General features: G+C 38.6%; 2 protein-coding genes across 3 annotated transcripts in view; one reads left to right on the forward strand and one right to left on the reverse strand.

The window, feature by feature from the left end:
- The window catches only part of CC2D2B (coiled-coil and C2 domain containing 2B), a 118,455-nt gene extending 103,786 nt beyond the window's left edge, over positions 1-14,669 (reverse strand). Inside the window, exons 1-9 of the mRNA XM_059169342.1 lie at positions 14,597-14,669; positions 12,488-12,597; positions 10,645-10,696; positions 9,295-9,371; positions 8,872-8,937; positions 6,543-6,626; positions 2,033-2,231; positions 1,589-1,725; positions 1,359-1,487 (exon numbers count right to left, since the gene is read on the reverse strand). Coding sequence (XP_059025325.1) covers positions 1,359-1,487; positions 1,589-1,725; positions 2,033-2,231; positions 6,543-6,626; positions 8,872-8,937; positions 9,295-9,371; positions 10,645-10,696 — 744 coding nt within the window. The 5' untranslated portion in view covers positions 12,488-12,597; positions 14,597-14,669. The remainder of the gene's footprint in view (positions 1-1,358; positions 1,488-1,588; positions 1,726-2,032; positions 2,232-6,542; positions 6,627-8,871; positions 8,938-9,294; positions 9,372-10,644; positions 10,697-12,487; positions 12,598-14,596) is intronic.
- Positions 14,670-14,775: 106 nt separating this feature from the next.
- LOC131828611 (uncharacterized) overlaps positions 14,776-22,500 on the forward strand; it is a 50,520-nt gene continuing 42,795 nt past the window's right edge. For both annotated transcript variants that reach the window (XM_059169339.1, XM_059169340.1), the window contains exon 1: positions 14,776-15,096. In XM_059169339.1, coding sequence (XP_059025322.1) covers positions 15,068-15,096 — 29 coding nt within the window. In that variant the 5' untranslated portion in view covers positions 14,776-15,067. The remainder of the gene's footprint in view (positions 15,097-22,500) is intronic.

Consider the following 22,500-nt stretch of genomic DNA (forward strand, 5'->3'; position numbering starts at 1 on the left):
TGGTAGCAGCAGTCATGGAAGCTGGGATTATTAGGCAAAGAGTATGATGAAAAAATACTGTATGAAGAAAAAGAACATAAAAAGACCAAGGACCTAATTATACGTCTTCAACATTGAGTTTCTTTGCTTCCGCTTGGGTAGAACCCTGTTCACAGAATGATCAGAAGTTCTGGTAGACAATTGTATATGTCTGTATAAAAGAGGAAACATTAATTAAAGCTTAAATGCATTTTACATAGTAAAATGAAAAAGGCTTTCTTAGCACAAAGTGTTGGTATATTTTTAGAAAGTCCCAAGAACAATTTATAAGCAGTATAAAGATATGAAAAACATACCACAATTTAAGAAAAAAAAATTTTGAATTCCTAAATTCCCTGGGAAAGAAACAGAAACGTGGGAAGAAAAGAGCATTTATCATATGTAACGAAGATCCTTATATGTTATAGAAAGACAAGGAGACTCCCAAAACTGACAATCTCTTCAGTTGAGGGATAGCTCTCATTTCCTCAGGCTCAGAAACATCAACCTAAGTGCCCTTGCTGTTAATAAGTCCCTGCTATCAGAATATGCAAGAACTAACTGTAAGAATTGTAAAGAAGAAGCATTAATTACAGAAGGAAGACATATAATTACTGGGAGAGAAGTAACTCACAGGTGCAAAGCAACAGAGGGAATAAAGAATAACATCCTCTATTTCTTGTAGGTAGTTTTTCACTTTATATCTACTCACAGCCATATTTCTTATATATAGAATGGTTAAGGCAAATAAATGGGCAACTGAGTTTTTGTAAATAGTTCTGATTTAAAATTTTCAAGCCAATTTTTAAATATAACTATTTCTGTATTTCTTCTCATCAGCTTAATGGGCTGCTAATTTTCATAATGTCTTAGAATACATGTAAAATTTATTTCTTTATGAGTATAATATACATTCATTTTTGAAATTTAGAAAATAGAGAAAGAAATAAAGAAGAAAAATTAAAATAATCCTATGTTCTACCAGTCAGAGATAATTATTTGATATATTTTCCCACTCTTTTACTCTATTTACACATATATGTATATATTTATTCATTCATTGAGTAATTCATTCATTATCTGTTTGTATAAAATTAGGATCATATATGACTTCGCATTCTGCTTTATCACTTTGCATTTTGAGTACTTCCTCATATCACTGAATTTTCTTCAAAAACATAATTGTAATAGCTATTTTACATTTCATCATAGTTTTGCCCTTACATTATTAGATTTACTAATATCTTTAGAGGGTGAATTAAAACTAGAAACACATAAGTTATAACTGATATTATACAAATTCTTCTAATCATAATCACAAATAAACTATTGTTGGTTACCTTTCTGTATATGGTCTTTAGTGCTGGATTTAAAGATCCCTTGCTTGTGTTTAGCCTGAAATTCCATGACTGTCTAATGGGTGAAGGTAGTGACATAATTTCTCCACTTTCTTCAAACCAACACTTTCCCTACCAAAAATATTTAAGAAATAACGCAGTAAAATATTTCACTAAAAACAAAAGTCACCTACTAGCAGTGAATGGTGTAACTTGTTAGCTGGTGCACTTGCCTTTTCCAGGGTAAGCAGGCGGTTTTCCATTTTGTTGCAGGTCTTTTTGTATATTCGTGGCTTTCTTTGAATATAGAATCCTTCATCTTCTAAAATGCGTGGAATCATACCTTTTGGCAATTTACGCTGGTTGACCACTTAATGACAAAACCTAGATATTACTTTCAAGTCCAAATTATTAAACTGGTATTGACCAAACAAGAAAAAAAAAGGCAACTACCACATACCCTACTGCTAAAGTTTAGCAGAAAGTCTAAAACAAACAAACAAAGAAAAATATATATATGATTTCTTTTAATCAGTTTCCTTAAAGTCAGAGAAGATGTGAAGAACAAATGTAGAAAACTTTCTGTAATTTTAGATCAGTTCTTTTTATCTATCCAACATACAAAGAAACATTACTCTATGAGTCATTAATGACTTAAATATTATAAAGAATTTTACCTGGAGAACTACTTGGCACAAAAATGTTTGCCTGTTTTTTTTTTATTTGTTCTTGATCATCTACATATTCAGCAGCTTTTACTTCAAGTAAATCTGGGAAAATGATTTCCTCCATAAAATCTTCATCTTGGCCTTTGGCAAAATTTTGTAAATTATCTCCAAGTGAAAAATGTTTGGGGTAACTATCATTTACAGATCTCTGTTGAATACCAAAGAGGAAAAAAAATAAGCAAATATGCTGTCCCCATGATTATATATAGATAAGTGAGATGTATTGGGATCTTGCAGTGAATTCTTTCTGAGTCATGCCACCTAGTTCAAGGTCAAACTGTTACAACAAAATCTCACTGAACATAGGAAGAATTCATTTAAGGCTTAATGGTATGCAGTATGGTTTTTCTATAACCCTTCTTTGCAATTCACAATGAAGGACTACTGAAACAGAACACAATTAAAGTCCCTCCTCGTCCATAGAAAATGACCTAAGATATTGGAATATGGTATTTCAACCACTGAGAATTCACAGTGTAAGGCAAAGTCCAGAGATATCAGGCCATGCAGTCTTAAACTGTGGGTTTTTTTCACCATTCAGAAAGCAGTATTACCCAAAATGATATGGAGCATTCATGCTTGTTTCTGGATGGTATTTAAAAGAAAAAAAAAAAAAGATTCAACATAGAAATCTATGGCAGAATGATTATAGTGAGATTCTGAAATATGATAGCTACTATAAAAATTATAAATAATCTGAATATAAGTATCTAAACAGATGTATTACTAAATATCAAAATGCATACTTTTATTTAAGGATCAGAAATTTTTTTAAAAAGATTTTATTTATTTGTCAGAGAGAGAGAGAGAGAGCGAGCACAGGCAGACAGAGTGGCAGGCAGAGTCAGAGGGAGACGCAGTCTCCCTGCAGAGCAAGGAGCCCGATGTGGGACTCAATCCCAGGACGCTGGGGTCACGACCTGAGCCGAAGGCAGCTGCTTAACCAACTGAGCCACCCAGGCATCCCAAGGATCAGAAATTTTATGAGTCTCTTCACACACAAAAAAATCATGAATTTATTCTGGATGACTTTACTTATCTAATTTGAAATCTATATATATTGAAAAACAGAAGGGAGACAGAGTCATGCAAGTAAAATTCCTCAATTTTCCAAAACATACATTTGGAGATAAATAATTAAATTAAAAAATAATTTGACCATCTCTGATAAACTTATGAAATCAACATAGTTAATCAACACTTAGGTTCATATCAAGTCATCATAATATCGATCCCTCTCTCCTACCCCCATCAGAAATCAAAACGTATTTTATATCCAAAAACTTTTGCAACATCTCTTCCAGAATTCAAGCCAGGTATGACACTGACATCTAGAAGCAAGATTTGAGGGATCTCTAACACAGGGGATCTCTGAAGATTCCAGTCCCGACAAGAAGGGGCTTGAACTCCCGTTATCAGGCATCTCTCATAATACCCCTGGTGTGTACCAGGGCTTTCAACCTGCCTTCAGAGTTAAGGTTTGTCCTGACGGCTGAGTAGGGCAGTGCTCATCTTGGATCCCAGCCTTTTATTTGTGACCAAACAAGTCTCTTTTAAAAACCTTACACTGTTCAATTGGCCTATATTTTTAGCCTTAGACAAACTATGATTTTAACCAATAAAAGCCCCATCTGACCAACTATTCCTTATTCAATCTAAGGCCAGCTGCTCTTCCAGATCTCCTTCCTGGTCTTTACCATGCAGCTCACAGCAGAGCAGTGTCTGTGCTGTTAGGTGTCGTGTGACAGGGAGTATGAGGTCAGAAGGCATCCACCTAACTTTCCATTCATAACTCTAGATGGACACCTGAGCATGGTGTGGTTAGTGTGGTCAAAAAGAAATAGTACCCTCCCCGCCCACCCCCGCCCCAGCCATGTCACAGGAACACATCTTGCTAATTGTGGTACGATAAGTAGAACTGTCAGAAAATAACCCTGGACCTCACTCTGGGCTGCCCAGACAACATATTTGGGATCAGGACTCCCCTTTCTCCCTGCAGAAAGAAACTCAGTCTCCCAAATGGTGGCTCTCTCCTCTGTGATGAGGACAGTAGTTTCCTATGGACCTCAAAGTCACCAGGTACAGGGCAATGGCTTTTCAAGACAGTGCCTCTAAACAACCCACATCTAAACCTGACTTACTAAAGCCCAAAGAGCCCATTTGCCTCACTGACCTAATTTCTCTCATGCTTGCCCTCTGGGAAGGAGAAGCAGCCATAACCACAGCACCTGACCCTGGTATTTGTTGGATGGACCGTCTCGTCTCTTGTTTTCCCAGAAAAGCTCATTCCTTAACCCATACTGTGAGACTCCCGGAGGTTACATGACTTGGCAGAGCATGCACATGTTTGAAACTTACTTATTCAATATTCATTGGAATGTTCATTGAGTGCCTAATATGTTTCGGGAAGAAAATAAACAAATAGATATAGAAATAAATGCTCTGGAGCGCCCGGGTGGCTCAGTGGGTTAAGCCTCTGCCTTCAGCTCTGGTCATGATCTTAGGGTCCTGGATCGAGCCCCATATTGGGCTCTCTGCTCAGCAGGGAGCCTGCTTCCCCACCACCTTCTGCCTGCCTCTCTGCCTACTTTTGATCTCTGTCAAATAAATAAAGAAATAAATACTCAGTGGTGATAAGTGTGTTTAAGAAAAAAAAAAAAAACCAACAAGATAGAGGAGGATAGAGAATACCAGGCTAGGTGGGTAGGGGCTACTATTGTAGATAGGGCTGTCAGATACAGTATCTTAAATTATCTAAAATGATGAATCATTTGAACAGAGACCCAAATGTAATAAGAAAAAGATAGCATGAGGATAAAGGAAGAGTTTTCTAGACAAAAAAAAGGTACAAGTCCTTTGCATGTTGTGAGGAATAGGAAGGAGTCCAGTCTGGCTGGAGTTGGGTAGGAGAAGGGCAAAGAGGTAAAAGATGAGGTCAGATAGGTGCCAAGTGGGGCAGGATATACAGGCTTTGGAGAACTTTAGCTTTTGTTTGTTTTTTGTTTTTTTGTGAGGTGGGAAACCGTTAGAAGGTGTAAGCAAAAGAATGGTATGTCTTAGATTTTAACAGGAGCACTCTGACCACTGTATGACATGGAAAAGAGATTGTTGGAGCACTAGTGAGACACTAGGGAGACACTGGCAATGATCCAGATGGGAGGTTATGGCAGCTTAGACTAGGGTTATACCAGTGGAAGTGGTGAAAAGTGGGTCAGATTCTGGCATACTTTGAAGGTAGAACCAACAGGATTTGTGATGAATTGAATATGAGGTCTGTTAGTAAAAGAGGATCCAAAGATGACACCAGAGTTTGGATGAGCAACTGGAAAAATGGAATTGCCATTTACAAATATGATTCTATTCATATGAATGTCTGTGTATGTGGACGTCTGGGCATAAGCACTGAGAAAGGTGTGAAAAGTGAGAGTGGTTTATCTCAGCGCAGTGGGATTTGATGTGATTTTCTTCATATGGTTTTCTGAATTTTAAGAAATAATGTACATACTTTCTTCAAACTTTTAAAAGATAAAGTTGTTTTTATTGTAGAAAAACCAGCAAGAACAAAGAAGGAATGGAAGGACTGGGCAGGTTGCAAAGTAAAGGGGATGGAAGGGACTGGGAAGCAAACTGGAATGGAAACGGGTGTCCAAGAGGGACTCAGGAGGCCTGAGGGGTTAGGCAATGCTGAGCTGCATCAGAAGATACTGGGTAGAATTCCGGGGGATAGTAGTACTGGGGAAGGGACCAAGGAAACTGCAGAGACTAAAGGCAGAGGAGGAACTGGAGAAAGTGTAGGGGAACAGCCGCAGACAGGGAGAGCAGAGGGATGAACAGTAGGAGATGGGAAAGACCCATGAGACCGACTAGTACAGACTAGTTACATGCTAGTTATTACTAGTATGACTAGTACATACTAGTTATTCCCTGGTGGCCTAGAGAGGGCCACCAGGGAAAAACAGGGGGTGAGGAGCTTGGAATGCATGGGAAAAACTGCTAGAAATTAGAAGGGTCTGAGATCAGACTAGGAGGGATGAGGAATGAGGCATCTATGGAGAGTAATGGAGATGACGGAGAACAAAGCGGGGCACTTGGAGAGGACAGGAGCAACAAAAGAAAAAGAAAACACAGGCTTCGGGGCTGACAGCCCACACTTCTAGCTCTGCTGATGTTTCACCCTCATCCCTGAGCTTCCTCACCTTTAAAGTAGACATTATAATAATGCCTGCCTCACATGATTACTATGAGGACTGGATGATGTTATCCATATTAAAATTTAGTATAACATTGCGCATCCAGTAAATACTCAATAACTGGAATTTTTTTTTTTAACAGAATGTTAATTCAAAGAAGAGTTGGCTCAAATAATAAAAATTTCACCTCCTAACCAAGTATTTCATTCTCTGCCTTTAATAAAGGGCTAATTTGCCTGAGACAGGAGAAGAAGGGGAACAAATCCAACCTGCTCTGAACAGCGGCCCACAGCTGAGCCTTCTTCACCGCTCAGCATGAAAAACCAAAGCCCTTCATCCAGCGAGACTTCCATCTGTGGATTAAACAATGGTCAACCAGTATTCAGGGTAGAAAAGAGTATTTTTTCTGCTTATACATGCAAGAAATATTTTTCTGTGATATGGTAAACAGTAACGGTCATCTTATTTATGAGCAAGGAGCAGCAAGAGTCTGTTTGGTTCATTACATTTTTGGGGGTTTTGTTTTTAAGTTTCTGGTAACTACAATAAGAAACAGAATGCAGTAGAGCCCAAATGTTCTGCCTCCCAAACTGTGTTGTCACTCTAGCCAGAGTACTAAGAGTCTTACTTTACAGTTTGATCAAAATGGGGGCTCAGGGCAAATTCTTCTTATCTCTCCCTGCTTTTGGATGCTCTCATATACGTGTGCGCTCGCATACAAGTTACCGCCCAGCCCACCTACAGTCTTCTATGGTTATAGACAGTTAAAAGTATTAAAAGGTACATATTCCTACTTATAAATTTGCTGAAAAATAAGTTTTTGCTTTTTTTTTTTAAGATTTTATTTATTTATTGGACAGAGAGAGATCACAAGTAGACAGAGAGGCAGGCAGAGCGAGAGAAGGAAGCAGGCTCCCTGCTGAGCAGAAAGTCCGACATGGGACTTGATCCCAGGACCCTGAGATCACAACCTGAGCCGAAGGCAGCAGCTTAACCCACTGAGCCACCCAGGCACCCAGTTTCTGCTTTTCAGTACTGGCAAGTCTGAATCTTTTAAATGTAAATCGCTTACCACTTCTGTCTCACATACATATTAAAATGAACTGTTTTTAGGGAGATTTGGGAAGTAATTAATTCCATAATAAAAAAGTAAAACTCAGGTTACTAGAAGTCAAAGAATTTTAATATATATAAAATGCAAAGCTTATCTTATATCCTGTTTGTATCTACAATTCAGCTGTCACATTAGCTTTAATAGTTATTCACCCTGCAATAATGCTGCATATCAAAATTATCAATATATACCTACTTCCCTTCATCTCTACTCATCGAAAAACCACTTGCTAAATTCCTCAGCTTCCTGAGCAGATATCTAGCAGTTGGTATGGAGAGGTTTAGAAGCCAATTTCTCTTTTTTTTTTTCACCTCTTTTCTTGACACTCAATGGACCAACTTTGACAAGCTTCCAATTTTTTATTATTCAGTTACATAAATCCAATTTAGGCAAACTTTTATTTGTTGAATGAACAGCATGTATACACATTTTTTTTTAGTCTGCTTCTACTTTTAAATTTAATTAAAATAATTCTTACTAAACACCCAAGAAGGACACTGTGGGGGAAACAAAGATGACTTTTAAAAGATTCCTTGCAGGGTGCCTGGGTGGCTCAGTCGTTAACCATCTGCTTTTAGAGCAGGTCATGATCCCAGGGTCCTGAGATGGAGTCCTGCATCAGGTTTCCTGCTGGTAGGAAGCCTGCTTCTCCCTCTCCCACTCCTCCTGCTTATGTTCCCTCTCTCACTGTGTTTCTTTTCTGTCAAATAAATAAAATCTTTTTTAAAAATTCCTTGCATTTTAAAATTTGTAGAGTTAGTCTCGCTGCTTATGGCAGAAATGACTAGTTGTCTATTATGGTCTTTCCCCCTGTCTCTAATAACAGAATCTACTTTTGTGAGGGGTACCTAAATATTTTCCCTGCATTCCTTTAGGGGAAGTAATGTGTGCAGCTTGCAGGTCTTACCCTATATGAGATCAATCTGCAACCCTGTGGCTCTTTCCTTCTTTCCCTGTGGCCAGCAAATAAAGGCACTGGAGCTTTGCCACTGGACTCTGAGATAGAAACCATCTGCTAAAGATGGCAGAGCTCTCCTGGCAGTTTAACTACCTGTTAACAACTAGAGAGAAATAAAACTTTGATCCTAATAAAGACATTTTACTTGGAATCTTTGGGCTAAAGGTGCTTAGCAACTTTTACCCTAAATAAGCGAGTTCCCCTAAAACAGAGGAGTTGTTTTGTCATTTCAAGTTTCAAATATGTGATTACACATTGAATTGTAAAACAAAAACTGTAAGTTGGGGATCACCTACAGTATTTTATTATAATTTTTTAGGATAAAAATAATGTCAAGTAGGAATAAAGAATGCTGTAAATTGGTATGAAGAATCTTTATGGAGTGACAATAATGGCTTATAGTATTGATTGCATCACTCTTGAGTTTACTAAAAATCGTTAAATCATACACTTAAAATGAGTGATATTTTGCTATATAAAGTATAACTCAATAAAGCTGTTCTAAAAAGTATAAAAAATTATTTACCTTAGACCATTGATACATCTTCTCATCAACGAGTAGCTGAGGTGAGGATTTTTCATCTTGATTAATCTGAAACACAACATAAGTAAACGGTATGGAAAATTTAATCTTCACAAATAATAGACATAATTGTGCTCATAAGTCTTTTATCCAAAATGGATTAAAAAAATCAAGATTTTTCAATGCTTTTCTTTTAACAAGTACATACATGTTTTCCCTTGAGATGTCATATAGAGTTACCATGACAAATTCAACTTTTCTTAGCTTTAGGTTTGGGGGAAAAAGCATGGAAAAGACAAAGCATTTGGGATTTAAGGAGCTATGTTAAGGCTGAATTTTCACTCTTTTCTGACAAAGAAAAGTTTATTATGATATATATTGCAGTAAATAGTAAATATGAAAACAGGAAAGAAAAAGAAGCATTACCTTAGCATTTTTTAGCTTCTCTCTTACTTTGCCTCTCAATGTTTCTATTATGTTTTGATTTTCTTCTTCATCTAAATCTATCAAGAAGTCAACATAATAAAGAGTTCATGACACTTTCTTATAATAAAACAGCAACAGTAGAAAAAAGTGATTATTAAATAGCTAAACTGCATGTATTTCTAAAGATCGTGACAATTACAAAGACCGGATCATTGTCCTATGTGAGCTTAGAACCTAAGACCAAAGGCTGTTAGCCCTTCCCTCTTTTCCATTCTGGACTAAATAGTCAGAACTGAAACTTGCTTCTTTTTGTGACTTTCTCCCCTACCTTCTTTATTCTTAGCTATTGGAGAGTCCTTCTTTGTAGTTATTCAAAAAAGAAAAAAAACAAAGAAAAAAGCAAGCTCCGATAAGCAGGAGAACAGTCACATTCTATGTAAACTGTTCTGTAGAGTATACAAATAACAAAGCCGGGTTACTTCAATATGATTAAACTGAAGAGAAAGGGATCTGAAAGGAAGAGAGAGAAGTGCCTACGTACCCATTTTAACTACTTATGTCAGTTCTGAAAAGTCAGTACAATACTGCTAACCCCTACTTCTGCCAGCTCTTAAAGGATATGAAACATGAGTATAAAGAAGGTTCCAGGTAGTGTGTGCACTCTAAAACACGAGTTATTTTCTGCTCATTCACCAGACAATCCACCAGATGGATTGAGAAAGATAAGGGTTGTGCAGTCCTATGTACAGTAGAAAATGGAGAGCCAATTGGTTATTCTGCCTTGCATTTTTCTTTTTCTTCTCTTTTGAATACTCAGAAGGTTGCATAGAGGCTAATGGAAATAAAGGATAAGTATAAAGCTAAATCACTATAGGTAATGAGAATCCTCTTTCTTAACTGCAGTATTCCTTGGTAAGTTTAAAAATTACTAGTTGGTTTGTATATACTCTATTCCCAGAATTTACAATAGGCAGATGTCACAAAATAGGGTCTCAATACATATTTGGTGGATGAATGAACCAGGCTTCGACCATATTTATATATGTTTTTCCAGATATGTGAGATTTGGAGCTTCCTGAAGCAGGTTTTGTATCTATGCATGTTTGTGGACCAACACAGTCTCAAGAACTAGTGACTTCTCCATGTTCGCAGAAAGAAAGAGAAAACAAAATTTGGTTTTATTACATATATTGACTTTACTATGTATTTTCTTATGCCCATCTTGTATTATCTAGGAAGTTTAGTTTCTGTTTGAACTCATTTCTTAAGAAACTTGTGTTCCCAGTTGAAACTCTATGATAGGATTAGTCATTTACATCTTTAAAAAATAGAAATCAGCAGTATCAGAACCTTTTTGGAGATGCTTGTCTACATTTTCTTCTGCACTGTTATCTTCTGACATCTGTAAAAAAGTTGGAGGGGGGGCAGTTACATCTTTTTGTCTTGGCATCGAACATCTTTTCGTATGTTCATCAGCCCTTTGAAAGTCATCACCTCTTAAAATGCCAATTCATGTCCTCTGCCTATTTTCTTAAATTTCACCTTTTTTTCATCAATTGGTATGAACTCTTTAAATACAGTGGATTTTTTAAAAAGATTATTTATTTATTTATTTATTTGACAGACAGAGATCACAACTAGGCAGAGAAGCAGGCATCGAGAGAGAGAGGAGGAAGCAGGCTCCCTGCCCAGCAGAGAGCCCAATGTGGAGCTCAATCCCAGGACCCTGGGATCATGACCTGAGCGGAAGGCAGAGGCTTTAACCCACTGAGCCACCCAGGCGCCCCGAGGATAGTTTTTTATAAGTAGAAAACCCAAGACACTCCATCAAAAAGTTCCGACACAATTAGAAAATTATATACATATGTGTATATATATATATACATATATATATGTCAAGTTAATAGCTTCCCTATATATTAATATAATAAAGATCACTTCCATAATAGCAATAAAACAAAAACATTTTCAAAATACCTGGGAATAACTTCAATTAAAATATGTGGGAACCCTCTGAGAACAATAAAACTTTAGTGAGAAAAAATATCTGATTAAACATGGAGATATATACCAGAGGCAGGAAGATTAGTTAGGAGGCCATTATAATAGTCCCAATGAGAGATGCTAGAGATCGAAGTCAAAAACGGAAGTGGGAATGGAGTGTGGAGAAATCTTCACTTAAAAGGTAAAAGTCACAAGATTTCAGCAGTCACAAGATTCACAGCAATTAGATGGAGAAGACAAAGTGAGGGAAGAACCAATCCAGGTGTTTGGTTTGAGTCACTGAAAGGTGGCGTCATTTTAAGTATTGTCAAAGTAGGAATGTAGTTGGGGTAGGGATCAATAAATTCAGTTTTTGGATATTCTTAATGGATGTTTATGGGACATTCAGGTGAGAAATCCAGAACATGATTAAAAATACTATGCTAGAAGAGAACAGAAGAACAGAAGAGAATCAGGTCTAAATTCTTTGTTTAATCAGTAATGAGACATTAGGAAATTGATTTAAGACTTAAAAATATCTTTAAGATTCTTTCTACTGATATACCAAAATTAGGCACAATAGGAATATATCGCCAGGAAAAGAGAATTTTTAATTCACTTGGCATTCTGCAAGAATGTCTAAAACGACCTTCAAATCAATTCCTGGCTTACTGATACATACATCTGTAATTTTTATCTGCTAAACCCAGGGAAACATTACTGACAGAACCTCCTATACATATCTCTATTACAATAAATTTAAAACATTATACAAGAAATTTTCAACAAAGGTATTGTTTTGCATATCTGGAGATGTTTCTTTCTTTCTTTTTTTTTTTAAGATTTTATTTATTTATTTGACAGAGAGAAATCACAAGTAGATGGAAAGGCAGGCAGAGAGAGAGAGAGAGAGAGAGAGAGAAGCAGGCTCCCTGCTGAGCAGAGAGCCCGATGCGGGACTCAATCCCAGCACCCTGAGATCATGACCTGAGCTGAAGGCAGCGGCCCAACCCACTGAGCCACCCAGGCGCCCCTCTGGAGATGTTTCTAACCTGGTTCATTTATCATTCCATAAATGATATAAAATAAATAAGTGATTATGGATTAAATAATAAAACTCATAAATAAAATTGAAGATCCGGAAAAAAATTGCATTTGCTTTTTTGAAAATTTTGCATAAGTAAGGAAAAATTATGACTCAGACTTTTACCTTCTTACAGCAATTCAGCTCTCTTTATTGAAAAACTGGCTCCAACAGTTAAACCCAATCTTCTCTTTAAGGTTATTGCTAATTTGCAATTCTTGCAATTAAAGCTCTTTCTAAAGAGTAAAGAAATTGAGGATTAGCTATTTTTGTGTCAGATGACCTGGAGGTCTATAGTCAAAACCTGAGAATTAAAGTCTAGTTGTTCATTTAGCCTTTTCTGATCCAAATGTTTGCCTCTTGCTTAGCATTTAGAAATCTCTGAGTTCTGCAAATTTATCCAATTGTGCCTTTATCACTATCGTGATTCCTAAAATGAAATTTTATGTTGTGTATAAATTTAACACTAAATCACCTTGATTACTTCTGTCACATGCCATTTGGTTTCAGGAGTGTTAGCAGAATAAAATTACAGAAAAATCTCTAGCATATGGAATGGTCACAACATGCATATTCTGATATTTAGTAATATTTCTTAATTATGAAGTAACTAGGAATTTATTTCTCTTTTTAGTTTTCTCCCAGCTCTTGGAAATCTTTCCAAATGTATTAATCCACCTTCCTTCCTTAGCAGAACTGAATTCAGTCCCAAATCCAACTTCAATTTATTTTAGTTCATCTATTGTCACTTAGTAAAATCAATCCTTTCTGAACTCCCTTACAGCAGTGTTTCTCCAGTCATTCTTTTCCATACTTCTTTGATTTGCACTGTGACGCTATACACAAAAGTTAGTCTTCCAAGTTATAGTAAAATTAAGGCAATGGAGAGCATTTTGCCAAAATCAAAATTTATTAAACATATGGCAAATATACTGGTACTAAGGTATAGAAAAGGTAGCATTTAACAAAAAGATATTCTACAATTAGGTAAATATAACAGCATTATTTCACAATGTTTTACAGAAAGCATCATGACTTCCAGGTGTTTCATTACCCAACGAATTAAAAAATGAGTAACTTTTAGTTAACTATCATCTTATTTTCTAAAATAAAAAAACTAGGAACACGTAGACTGACAAATGATTTTCTGTGAACTTCTATATGTCTTTAAAAGGCATCAAAACTAAATCATGCACTGCACACAGGACTAAGCCCTCAAATCACCATAAGCTGCTCTTATAGGTCAAGAAAAATTTGGGTTTACTTCCCTTGAGACTTCAGGTACATTAGAGATTGATTAATGCCAAAACAAGTCACAAAAACTGTGGCAAACTTTAAAAGTTTATATCTAACACACACATACACACACACATACACACTCCCACCGTGTAATGTAATTTTGCCATTCTCAAGTTAATCACAGGATTTATAAAAATGTATTAATTCATGGAGCAACACGGGCCATGATGTCCAGAAACAGCACAGGTAAGTCCTGTGATGTTGCGTTTTACTTAAACCTGACATTATCTCAGTGCCTTTACTTATGAGTCTCAACTGGAGAGAAAGTCAAAATGAGGCCGTTCCTGAAAGTCAGGCCAAAGGATCGTCGTGTCTACTCTCCCACCTAAGCCCTGCTCACCACTCTCCAACATAAACCTTTGATTATAGTCTGATTAACCTTCTTTATATTCCCCGCCACATTCATCCTTGGATTTTTGCAACTTCCTTCTAAACCAGAGCATTCCACGTCTCAAATGCTGATCCAAACCCCACAACTTCTGGGAAGTTTTTTCTGACTCTGGATCTTCTGTGACCTCCAAAAGCATTATGATTGTAATTTTTTGTTCATTACATCCTACTCTGCAAGTTCATCTTTTTCCCTACCCTAAAACGAGGACGAGAGCTGGGATCCAGACTCATCTGTCCTCCACCAATCCTAGCAAGATGTCCAGCACAAAATAAGCACTCAATAAATAACATGGTCTTGGATTTGATGCAAATCAAGCACTACTCTCTAATGCTGCAAAATGGAGTGGTTCTCAACCCTCTTAATTTCCCAAGGGAATCACTGACGGGTAGGATAGGACTACAAGTCCCAGCGGCCTCTGCGGGTCTGGGTCTGGGTCCAGGGGGCCGTCGCCAGTTTAGTCCACAGAGCAGGGCTCCAACTAGACAAGATATCGGGGTGTCTAACAGGGAAAGTCAGGGGGCTTTAACAGGAACTATGACATTCACCTGGATGGATAATGCACTCTTCCTATTTATGAGCAGCTGAGGCAGGACGCACCATTAACCGCGGACTCTCAAAGGTCACCAACCGCCCGCAAGGTTCCTCACCACAGCGCCCGCAGCCCGCCGCCGGCTTAACGCTCCCTGCTCAGGGACTGACGTCAAGGCCGTCCAGGAGCATGCGCGGTGCGGCCCCCTCAGCAGGCTGGGTCCCTGGCGAGCGCAGAGCGTGCGCCTTCGGGAATCTTCGGTGCGCTACGTCTGCTCACCCGGTACCTGCGCTTCTGACTGGAATTGAGGCGTCGGAGCCTGTCACTCCCGCTCTGGCCTGGGTCTCTAGCGCCTGCGGGAGCGCCAGCTGTGGTCACCTGCGGCCCGGGTGTGTGCTCTAGGGGCCGCAGCTCCCCGGGGGTTTGTTCTGGAAGAAAGCTGAGGGCGCGGTGTCCTGGCGCGTGGAAGCCCCGCACCTCTCGCGTCATGGTGAAGAAGAACAGTATCCCCAACGGGTGAGTACCCGGCCGCGAGGTCCCTGGCCGGCGCGGGCCCGCGGCGACAACCGGAATGCCTGGAGTCCCGGGGGACACGCTCTCGAGCCCGCTATCCGTCGTCCCGGTGCGCCCTGTGGTCTCGGGCCGGCGTGCAGGGCGCGCGGCGGGGACGGTAGCGCTCGGGCGACCGCGCGACCCGCCGCCTGGACCGCTCCGGGAAAAGAGCGTTTCTTTGATTTTAGGTGCTTTGAGGATGGCATCCCCAGGGGTGCCCTAAAGTTGCCAGGAGTTTTTTTTTCTTTCCAGTGGTTAGTGTGATTGTAACCAATTCAGTACTTTAAAAAGCCTCAAATTAGGGGCGTTTGGGTGGCTCAGTCGGTTAAGCGTCTGTCTTCAGCTTGGGTCGTGATCCCAGCGTCAGCGGGGTGCCTACTTCTCCCCCTGCGTCCCCTGCCGCTCCCCCTGCTTGTGCTCGCTCGCTGTCTCTCTGACAAATAAATGAATAAATTCGTTTTAAAGCCTTAAATTAGGGCACGCAGGACATGCTCACTCGGGTCCTGTTGTCTTTGCTTCATAAACGAAACAGCTTACATATATATATATATATATATATATATATATATATATATATATTTTTTTTTTTTTTTTTCCCCCAGTGACTCACCCGGAGTTAAAATAACGAGTTCAGTGAAAATGTTCTGTGTTTTGAAACTTGGCCCGGGAAACCGGTGGGGCTGAAGTTAGGAGACTCGCTAGTAAGGAAAGCGGCGTGCGCTGTGATGGAAAGGCTTTCATTCATTCAGACCTCTGGCACGATTTGTAGCCGCTCTCAGCGCCAGGCGTTGTGCTTGGCGAAGGAACTTAGAAAGTGGTTAAAACTTCTAACAGCCTTGGGGCATCTGGGTGGCTCGGTGGGTTAAAGCCTCTGCCTTCGTCTCAGGTCGTGATCCCAGGGTCCTGAGATCGAGCCCCACATCAGGCTCTCTGCTCTGCAGGGAGCCTGCTTCCTCCTCCTCTCTCTCTCTCTCTCTCTCTCTCTGCCTACTTGTGATCTCTGTCAAATAAATAAATAAAATCTTAAAAACAAAACAAAAAACAAACTTCTAACAGCCTTGTATATTTGGGAAAGGGGAGATGTGGAAGTGAAGAAAACTGCAGCGAAATAATGTTCCAGGATATGTTGGCACGTTTTGGCATATGTAGAAATAGAACTTGGAAGTTCTGCTCACTTTCTCATTGGAGATAATTGCATACCGCTAAATGTGTCCCAGCCTCGAAAATGGTCATCCTGAGTAAAATCCTTGCTGGGTCTCCCATCTTGAATTTCTACTGCTCTTCTGCTATGGGAATTTAGGAACAATGATGGTGAAAGAAGGAAAAGTCAAGTAATACTTAATTCAATAGAAAGATTATAGGCTAAGTAGAATATGAGTGCATGTGCAAATAATATGTAATCAGTGCTGTTCTTAAATTCACGTAATTTCTGTAATTATTATACAGGGATACTGTTTTTGTTTTTTAAGATTTATTATTTTAGGGAGGGGTTGAGGGGAGAGGCAGAAGGAGAGGGAGGAGAACATCTCAAGCTAACCCTTCCTCCTCTGAGCTCTGAAGCCTGATGGAGGAGGGGTCCATCTCAGGACCCTGAAATCATGACCTTTGTGAAATCAAGAGTGGGAAGCTTAATAGACTTAACTACCTAGGCGCCCCAACAGGGGTACTGTTTTTAAAAATACATATAGCATGGATTTACTGATATACTATTATAACTACATTTCCATATGTGTTGTGAAGTATCCCAAATAATGAACAGGCTAAAGTGAGGTGGTGTAGGATTTGAGATCGAATACTCCACAGTTTGTAGTTTAGAGGGGTAAAACAAAAAAATCAACCCTAAATTTTTTTTTAAAGATTTTATTTATTTATTTGGCAGAGAGAGAGAGATCACAAGTAGGCAGAGAGGCAGGCAGAGAGAGAGGGGGAAGCAGGCTCCCTGCCAAGCAGAGAGCCCGATGTGGGGCTCCATCCCAGGATGCTGAGATCATGACCCGAGCCAAAGGCAGAGGCTTAATCACTGAGCCACCCAGGTGCCCCTAAATATTTTCAGGTTTAAAGGAAAATAGTATCACCCCAGCAGATATTTGGATACCACTCAGACTGATCTCCAAATCTCACTTGCCAAAGTATTTTGCTGCAGTTTTTGTTTGTTTATTTTGGTTTTTTTTAAGTTGCTGTCATTTAAAGTCTTGAAGCTTTCACATGAAAATCTAGATTTCTTAAAAAATCAGATTTAGGAAACCAGATCTGTACATGGCAATAGTAAGTGATTTGCAGCTGCCTTCTCTACGAAAAGTAAGCCTCTCCAGTTTCCCATCCCCTTTTAGCCTCCTCAGCACTGAGACTTACTGTTGATTGACTTGATCAATTTATCGTTTCTTTATTTGGGACATATTTTACTGAGGTATGTTAACCCGCCTGGCATTTGAATTTGTAAGTCCAGCTGTAGACAGTAAATGGGAGGAAGGAACTTAGTATTATATTACTTGTCTCCTGAATAAAATGTCCTTTTGAGTGCTGCAAGGCAGTGCTGTGAACTGTTTTGTCAAAAAGCATGGTTACCTTCCATATTGTGAGCCTCAGAAGATGGCAGCACTTCCAAAATCCCTAAAGTCCCTTAAGTTGGTGAGCTGCAGTTTTGGCATCTGAATAGCCTGGGTAATCATAATATTCCTTGTCCTGCCTCCCACCTGTGATTATGAAATGTGACAGGGAAATGGGAAAGAACTTCGTGAACAGAAGAGCCTCTAAACAAACTAGTTGCAGTAGCTCTAAAACAGCAGTTTTCTTATCTGGAGGTGTAGATTTACTTTTATCTTCCAGTGATCTCTCTTCCCAAAGTTGTTTTGGTTTTTTGTTGCTGTTTTGTTTGTTTTTTTTTTTTGTTTTTTAAGAAAGAGAAGAGATAAGGCTATAGACAAGAGATACTGTAATTGGGATTGATTTGTAAAAGAGTTTCAAAGTGGGGCAGCTGGGTGGGTCAGTTGATTAAGCATCCAAATCTTGATTTCATCTCAGGTGGCAATCTCCGGGTAGAGAGTAGGGCCCTGCAAGCTCAGCAGGGTGTCTGCTTGAGATTTTCTCCTCCCCCTCCCTACCTCCCTAAGATAAATAAGTAAATCTTAAAAACAACAACAACAAAAAGAATTAAAAAATGTGCAATTGCCACTTTAAATTACACAGGATTTGGGGGCGCCTGGGTGGCTCAGTGAGTTAAGCCTCTGCCTTCGGCTCAGGTCATGGTCTCAGGGTCCTGGGATCGAGCCCCACATTGGGGTCTCTGCTCAGTGGGGACCCTGCTTCCCCCTCTCTCTCTGCCTGCCTCTCTGCCTACTTGTGTTCTCTGTCTGTCAAATAAATAAATCTTTAAAAAAATAAATAAATTACACAGGATTTTAACATGAGTTTAGTTTTTCAGAAATGCTCTCTTTGATCTGGTTGGAATACTCTTTTATTAAGTTCTCTGCCTTATTATTTTTTTCTTTGAGAAATTTCCCTTTGTTAGAAGGTCTGTTCCTGGTGATTATACTTTGGATTCAGTCTTTTTTTCCATGTAAAATTCTGTTCATTGCTATATGAATCCTAATAGGTATTATATATGTTGCGACAAAGTAATCACACTGAGGATTTTTATCTCTCATTCTGCTGTATTTGTTTTCAAAATAATCTGGATCCTCAGTCCTATACTACTATGTCTTCCTCCATATGCCCATTTTTCAGAGCTTTTCTGTTACAAAACCAGAGGGTTTGCCGTGAGAAGGACACCAGGTGGGGAGACAAAGTCCCTGAATCCTGAAATTGGGAACAGAGTACTATATTGATTCTTGCCAAACACTGAGTGAATTTAAGCTGGGAACTCACTGTGTAATGTAAATATTCAGAATGGATTTGTATTTTCAAGCAGTATTCTATAAACATACTATCTAGAGATCAAAATACTGCCTTAACTTCCAAACTATATCTTTCATGCTTCAAGGGATACCCTTTAATCTTTTGAAATTTGAGTTTCTCATGAGATTTTAAGCTGTAATCTTATTTTCTGAATGTCCATATTAATGACAGATGATTGTAAACATCATTAATCTTTTTATTCTGAGTTTCATTGATTGCCCGAGTTTCTTGAAGTTCTTTTTTCTTTTAATAATATAGTCACCAAAACTAACACTGTTGTTTAACCTTAGCAAACAAATAAAATTCTAGAGTTTGGGGCAGCTTGATATTGAAACAGTACTATGAGAGTTTCATTTAAGATCAGAAATCAGTAAATCCCATTCTACTTCCAGTTTCTTTCTTTCTTTCTTTTTTAAATTTTATTTATTTATTTGACAGAGATGCAGTGAGAGAGGGAACACAAGCAGGCTTCTGAGCAGGGAGCCTAATGTTGGGCTCAATCCCAGGATCCTGGAATCATGACCTGAGCTGAAGCCAGATGCTTAACAACTATCTCACTCAGGCACCCCTACTTCTAGTTTCTATCATACTTGGTAACCACACTGATAATTTTTCATAGACTTATCCTCACAGTTTCTCTCTCCCTTGATCATCAGCCTTCTTCCAGAGACATTAACTCTTTCTCTGGACTCCCCATATGTGATGTAAATAAACTCCTCTTTATCCCTTCTTCTTACAGAACATTCTGCCTCCTGATATTTGGAGCCTAACTCTCCCATAAGATCACTGCTTTCCCAGCAGCTCACATTGGAAGTCATGCCCCACATACCACAGGGGGCATTGATATGCTCCATCTCCTCATTGCCATTGTTAGGCCATTCCGTCCTACCCTTGTAAAACATAATGGAATCCCTTGTGTAATTACCGTCTACCTTTCTCTTCACCACTGTCTATCAGCCCCCTTCTTACTCCCTCATTTTTTAAAATGAATTTAACACCCAACTTAGTCTTCATTACTCAAGTCCTACAGGACCATGGTGAGACTAAAGCAGTCATGTGCATCACATTTCCAGCACCTGAGATGACTGTCTGTGGGACCTCAATATCTAAGATTATTCCATATTAAAAATCCTCAATTCTAGCCTTCTCTCGTCTGTCTGTTCCTCTCTCCCTCTTCCTTATTTTTCTATATTTAATCTGCGACCTCATAAAGACCCTGTCCTTTGACTAGTGTTTTATCATCAGCAGCCTCTACGTAGAATAACTTTATTCCTTGTCTAGCCACACTGCTTGGTTCATTATTTACTCACACCAGTATCTAAAATTTCCTTGCCTTTTGTCTTTCTCTGCTTTTGCTTTCTGCTCTAGTTCAGTTTAGTCATTTGCTTTTTCAACTCATATATCTAAAGATAATCAAGTTCTAGTACTGAAAATCACAAAACCGGATTATCGTCATGACAATGTATCATGTTTCATAATAGAACTCAGCCATTATTTTCCTTTTCCACCCACAGCTATTACTCTAACTTTTATCACTTTTAAGCCTTCTATCCCCTCTTTGACCTTGTACTTTCAGCAGCTGGTTTTGTATTTTCAGAGGAAATAGACTCTCAAGTGAATTTGTACCAGTGACCACCAGGCAAACCTAACCTCATCAGCAGATATCCTTTTCTTCTGTCTCAGCTAAAGAGGTGTGCTTTTTACTATCCACAACTGATCCTATATGTATGCTAGATCCCATCCATTCTGTCTCCCTGGGGCCGTGCATCATCATTTAACCTTTTCTTTTATCTTTAGTATGCCTTTTCTCACTTCCCTGCATCAGCTTCATTTCCCTTATTCAACAACAAAAGAACAGGAAGAAAATGTCTCCAATAATCCTCTGATTTCTGCTCTTTCCTCTCCCTACTGTCAGATTTGTAGAAATAGTTACCTCCCACTCCGCACATCTATTACCTCTCCCACCTGCAGTGTTCTGGCTTCTATCACTTATCTGCCTCTAAGGACTTTCTTTGATAAACCCAGTGTATCTTCTTAGACCTCTTAAATGCACTTGGTTCTTTAGACCATTGCCCAGTCTTGAACTTCCCTTCTTTGGTTTCTCTAACATCAGATTCTACTTTTCTTTTCCGATCTCCTAGAGCATTTTGAATTTTCTATACTTGTTCCTTAGGGATCTCACTCTAATCCCTTTTTTCTAAGATTTTTTAGTCATTTTCTTCTCTTTGGCATGTGAACATGTTAAAGTTCATCTTAAGAAAAGCAAAAAATAAAAAAACGAAACATTAACTGTTGCTTTCTAGGGTTTTGTCCTTTATCTTGTTCTCTTTGTATTTTGTTCTCTTTAGTAGTCTTATAGCCTCAACTACCATCTGCAGGATAATGAATTCCAAATCTATTCTTAGCCCACACTCCTTACCTCAGCTCCAGACTGACTATGGATACCTTTACCCGAGTTTCCAAAACTCTGAATATGCAGAGCTTAAAACCAGTTTTGCCTCACAAAACTTACTCTCTTTATTTCCTGTTTTTTGAATGAAGCCAGTATTCAGTCACCCAAGTTAAAACTAGAACAATTCTGAAATTCCTTTTTTTTTTTTTTTTTAACATCCCACACCCAGTCAACAGGTTATCTGATTTTGTCTCCTAAACAACTGCTCTTTGGAACCTACTTTTCTCCTCATTGTTCTGCTTTAGCAGCCATCATTTCTTGACAGTAGCCTCTTAATTGATGTCTTTGTCTCCACGTTGTCCCCTTCTGGTTCATTTTTAAAGTTAAATTAATTAAAAATTTTTAAATTGAAGTATAGTACACACAATATTACATTAGTTTCAGTTATACAACATAGTGATTCAACAAGTCTATACATTATGCCATGCTTACCACAAGTATAGCTACCATCTGTCACCATACAACACTATTATAGTATCATTGACTTTTCCCTATGCCGTACCTTTTATCTCCATTACTTATTCATTCCATAACTAGAAACTTGTATCTCCCATTACTCTTAACCCATTTTGCCCATCTACTCATCCCCCTCCCCTCTGGCAACCATCACTTTGTTCTCTGTATTTATGGGTCTGTTTCTGCATTTTGTTCGTTCATTCTTTTGTTCTATTTTTTAGATTACGTGTATACCATATATGGTATTTGGCTTTCTATGTCTGACTTATTTCACTTAGCATAATATCCTCTTCATTTATCCATGTTGTTGAAAATGACAAGATCTCATCTTTTTTTATGACTGAGTAATATCCACTGTATACATACCAGATACATATGTGTATCACGTTTTTATTATAGAAGTATAGTTGACACACAATACTACATTAGTTTTTAGTATACAGTGTGATTGTATTGGACAAGTTTGTACATTTTTAAAATTCTTTTTTTAGAGATTTTATTTATTTATTTGTTTGACAAAGATAGAGATCATAAGTAGGCAGAGAGTCAGGCAGAGGGAGAAAGGG

This window comes from Mustela lutreola, chromosome 4, assembly GCF_030435805.1.
Source record: "Mustela lutreola isolate mMusLut2 chromosome 4, mMusLut2.pri, whole genome shotgun sequence".
NCBI lineage: Eukaryota > Metazoa > Chordata > Mammalia > Carnivora > Mustelidae > Mustela > Mustela lutreola.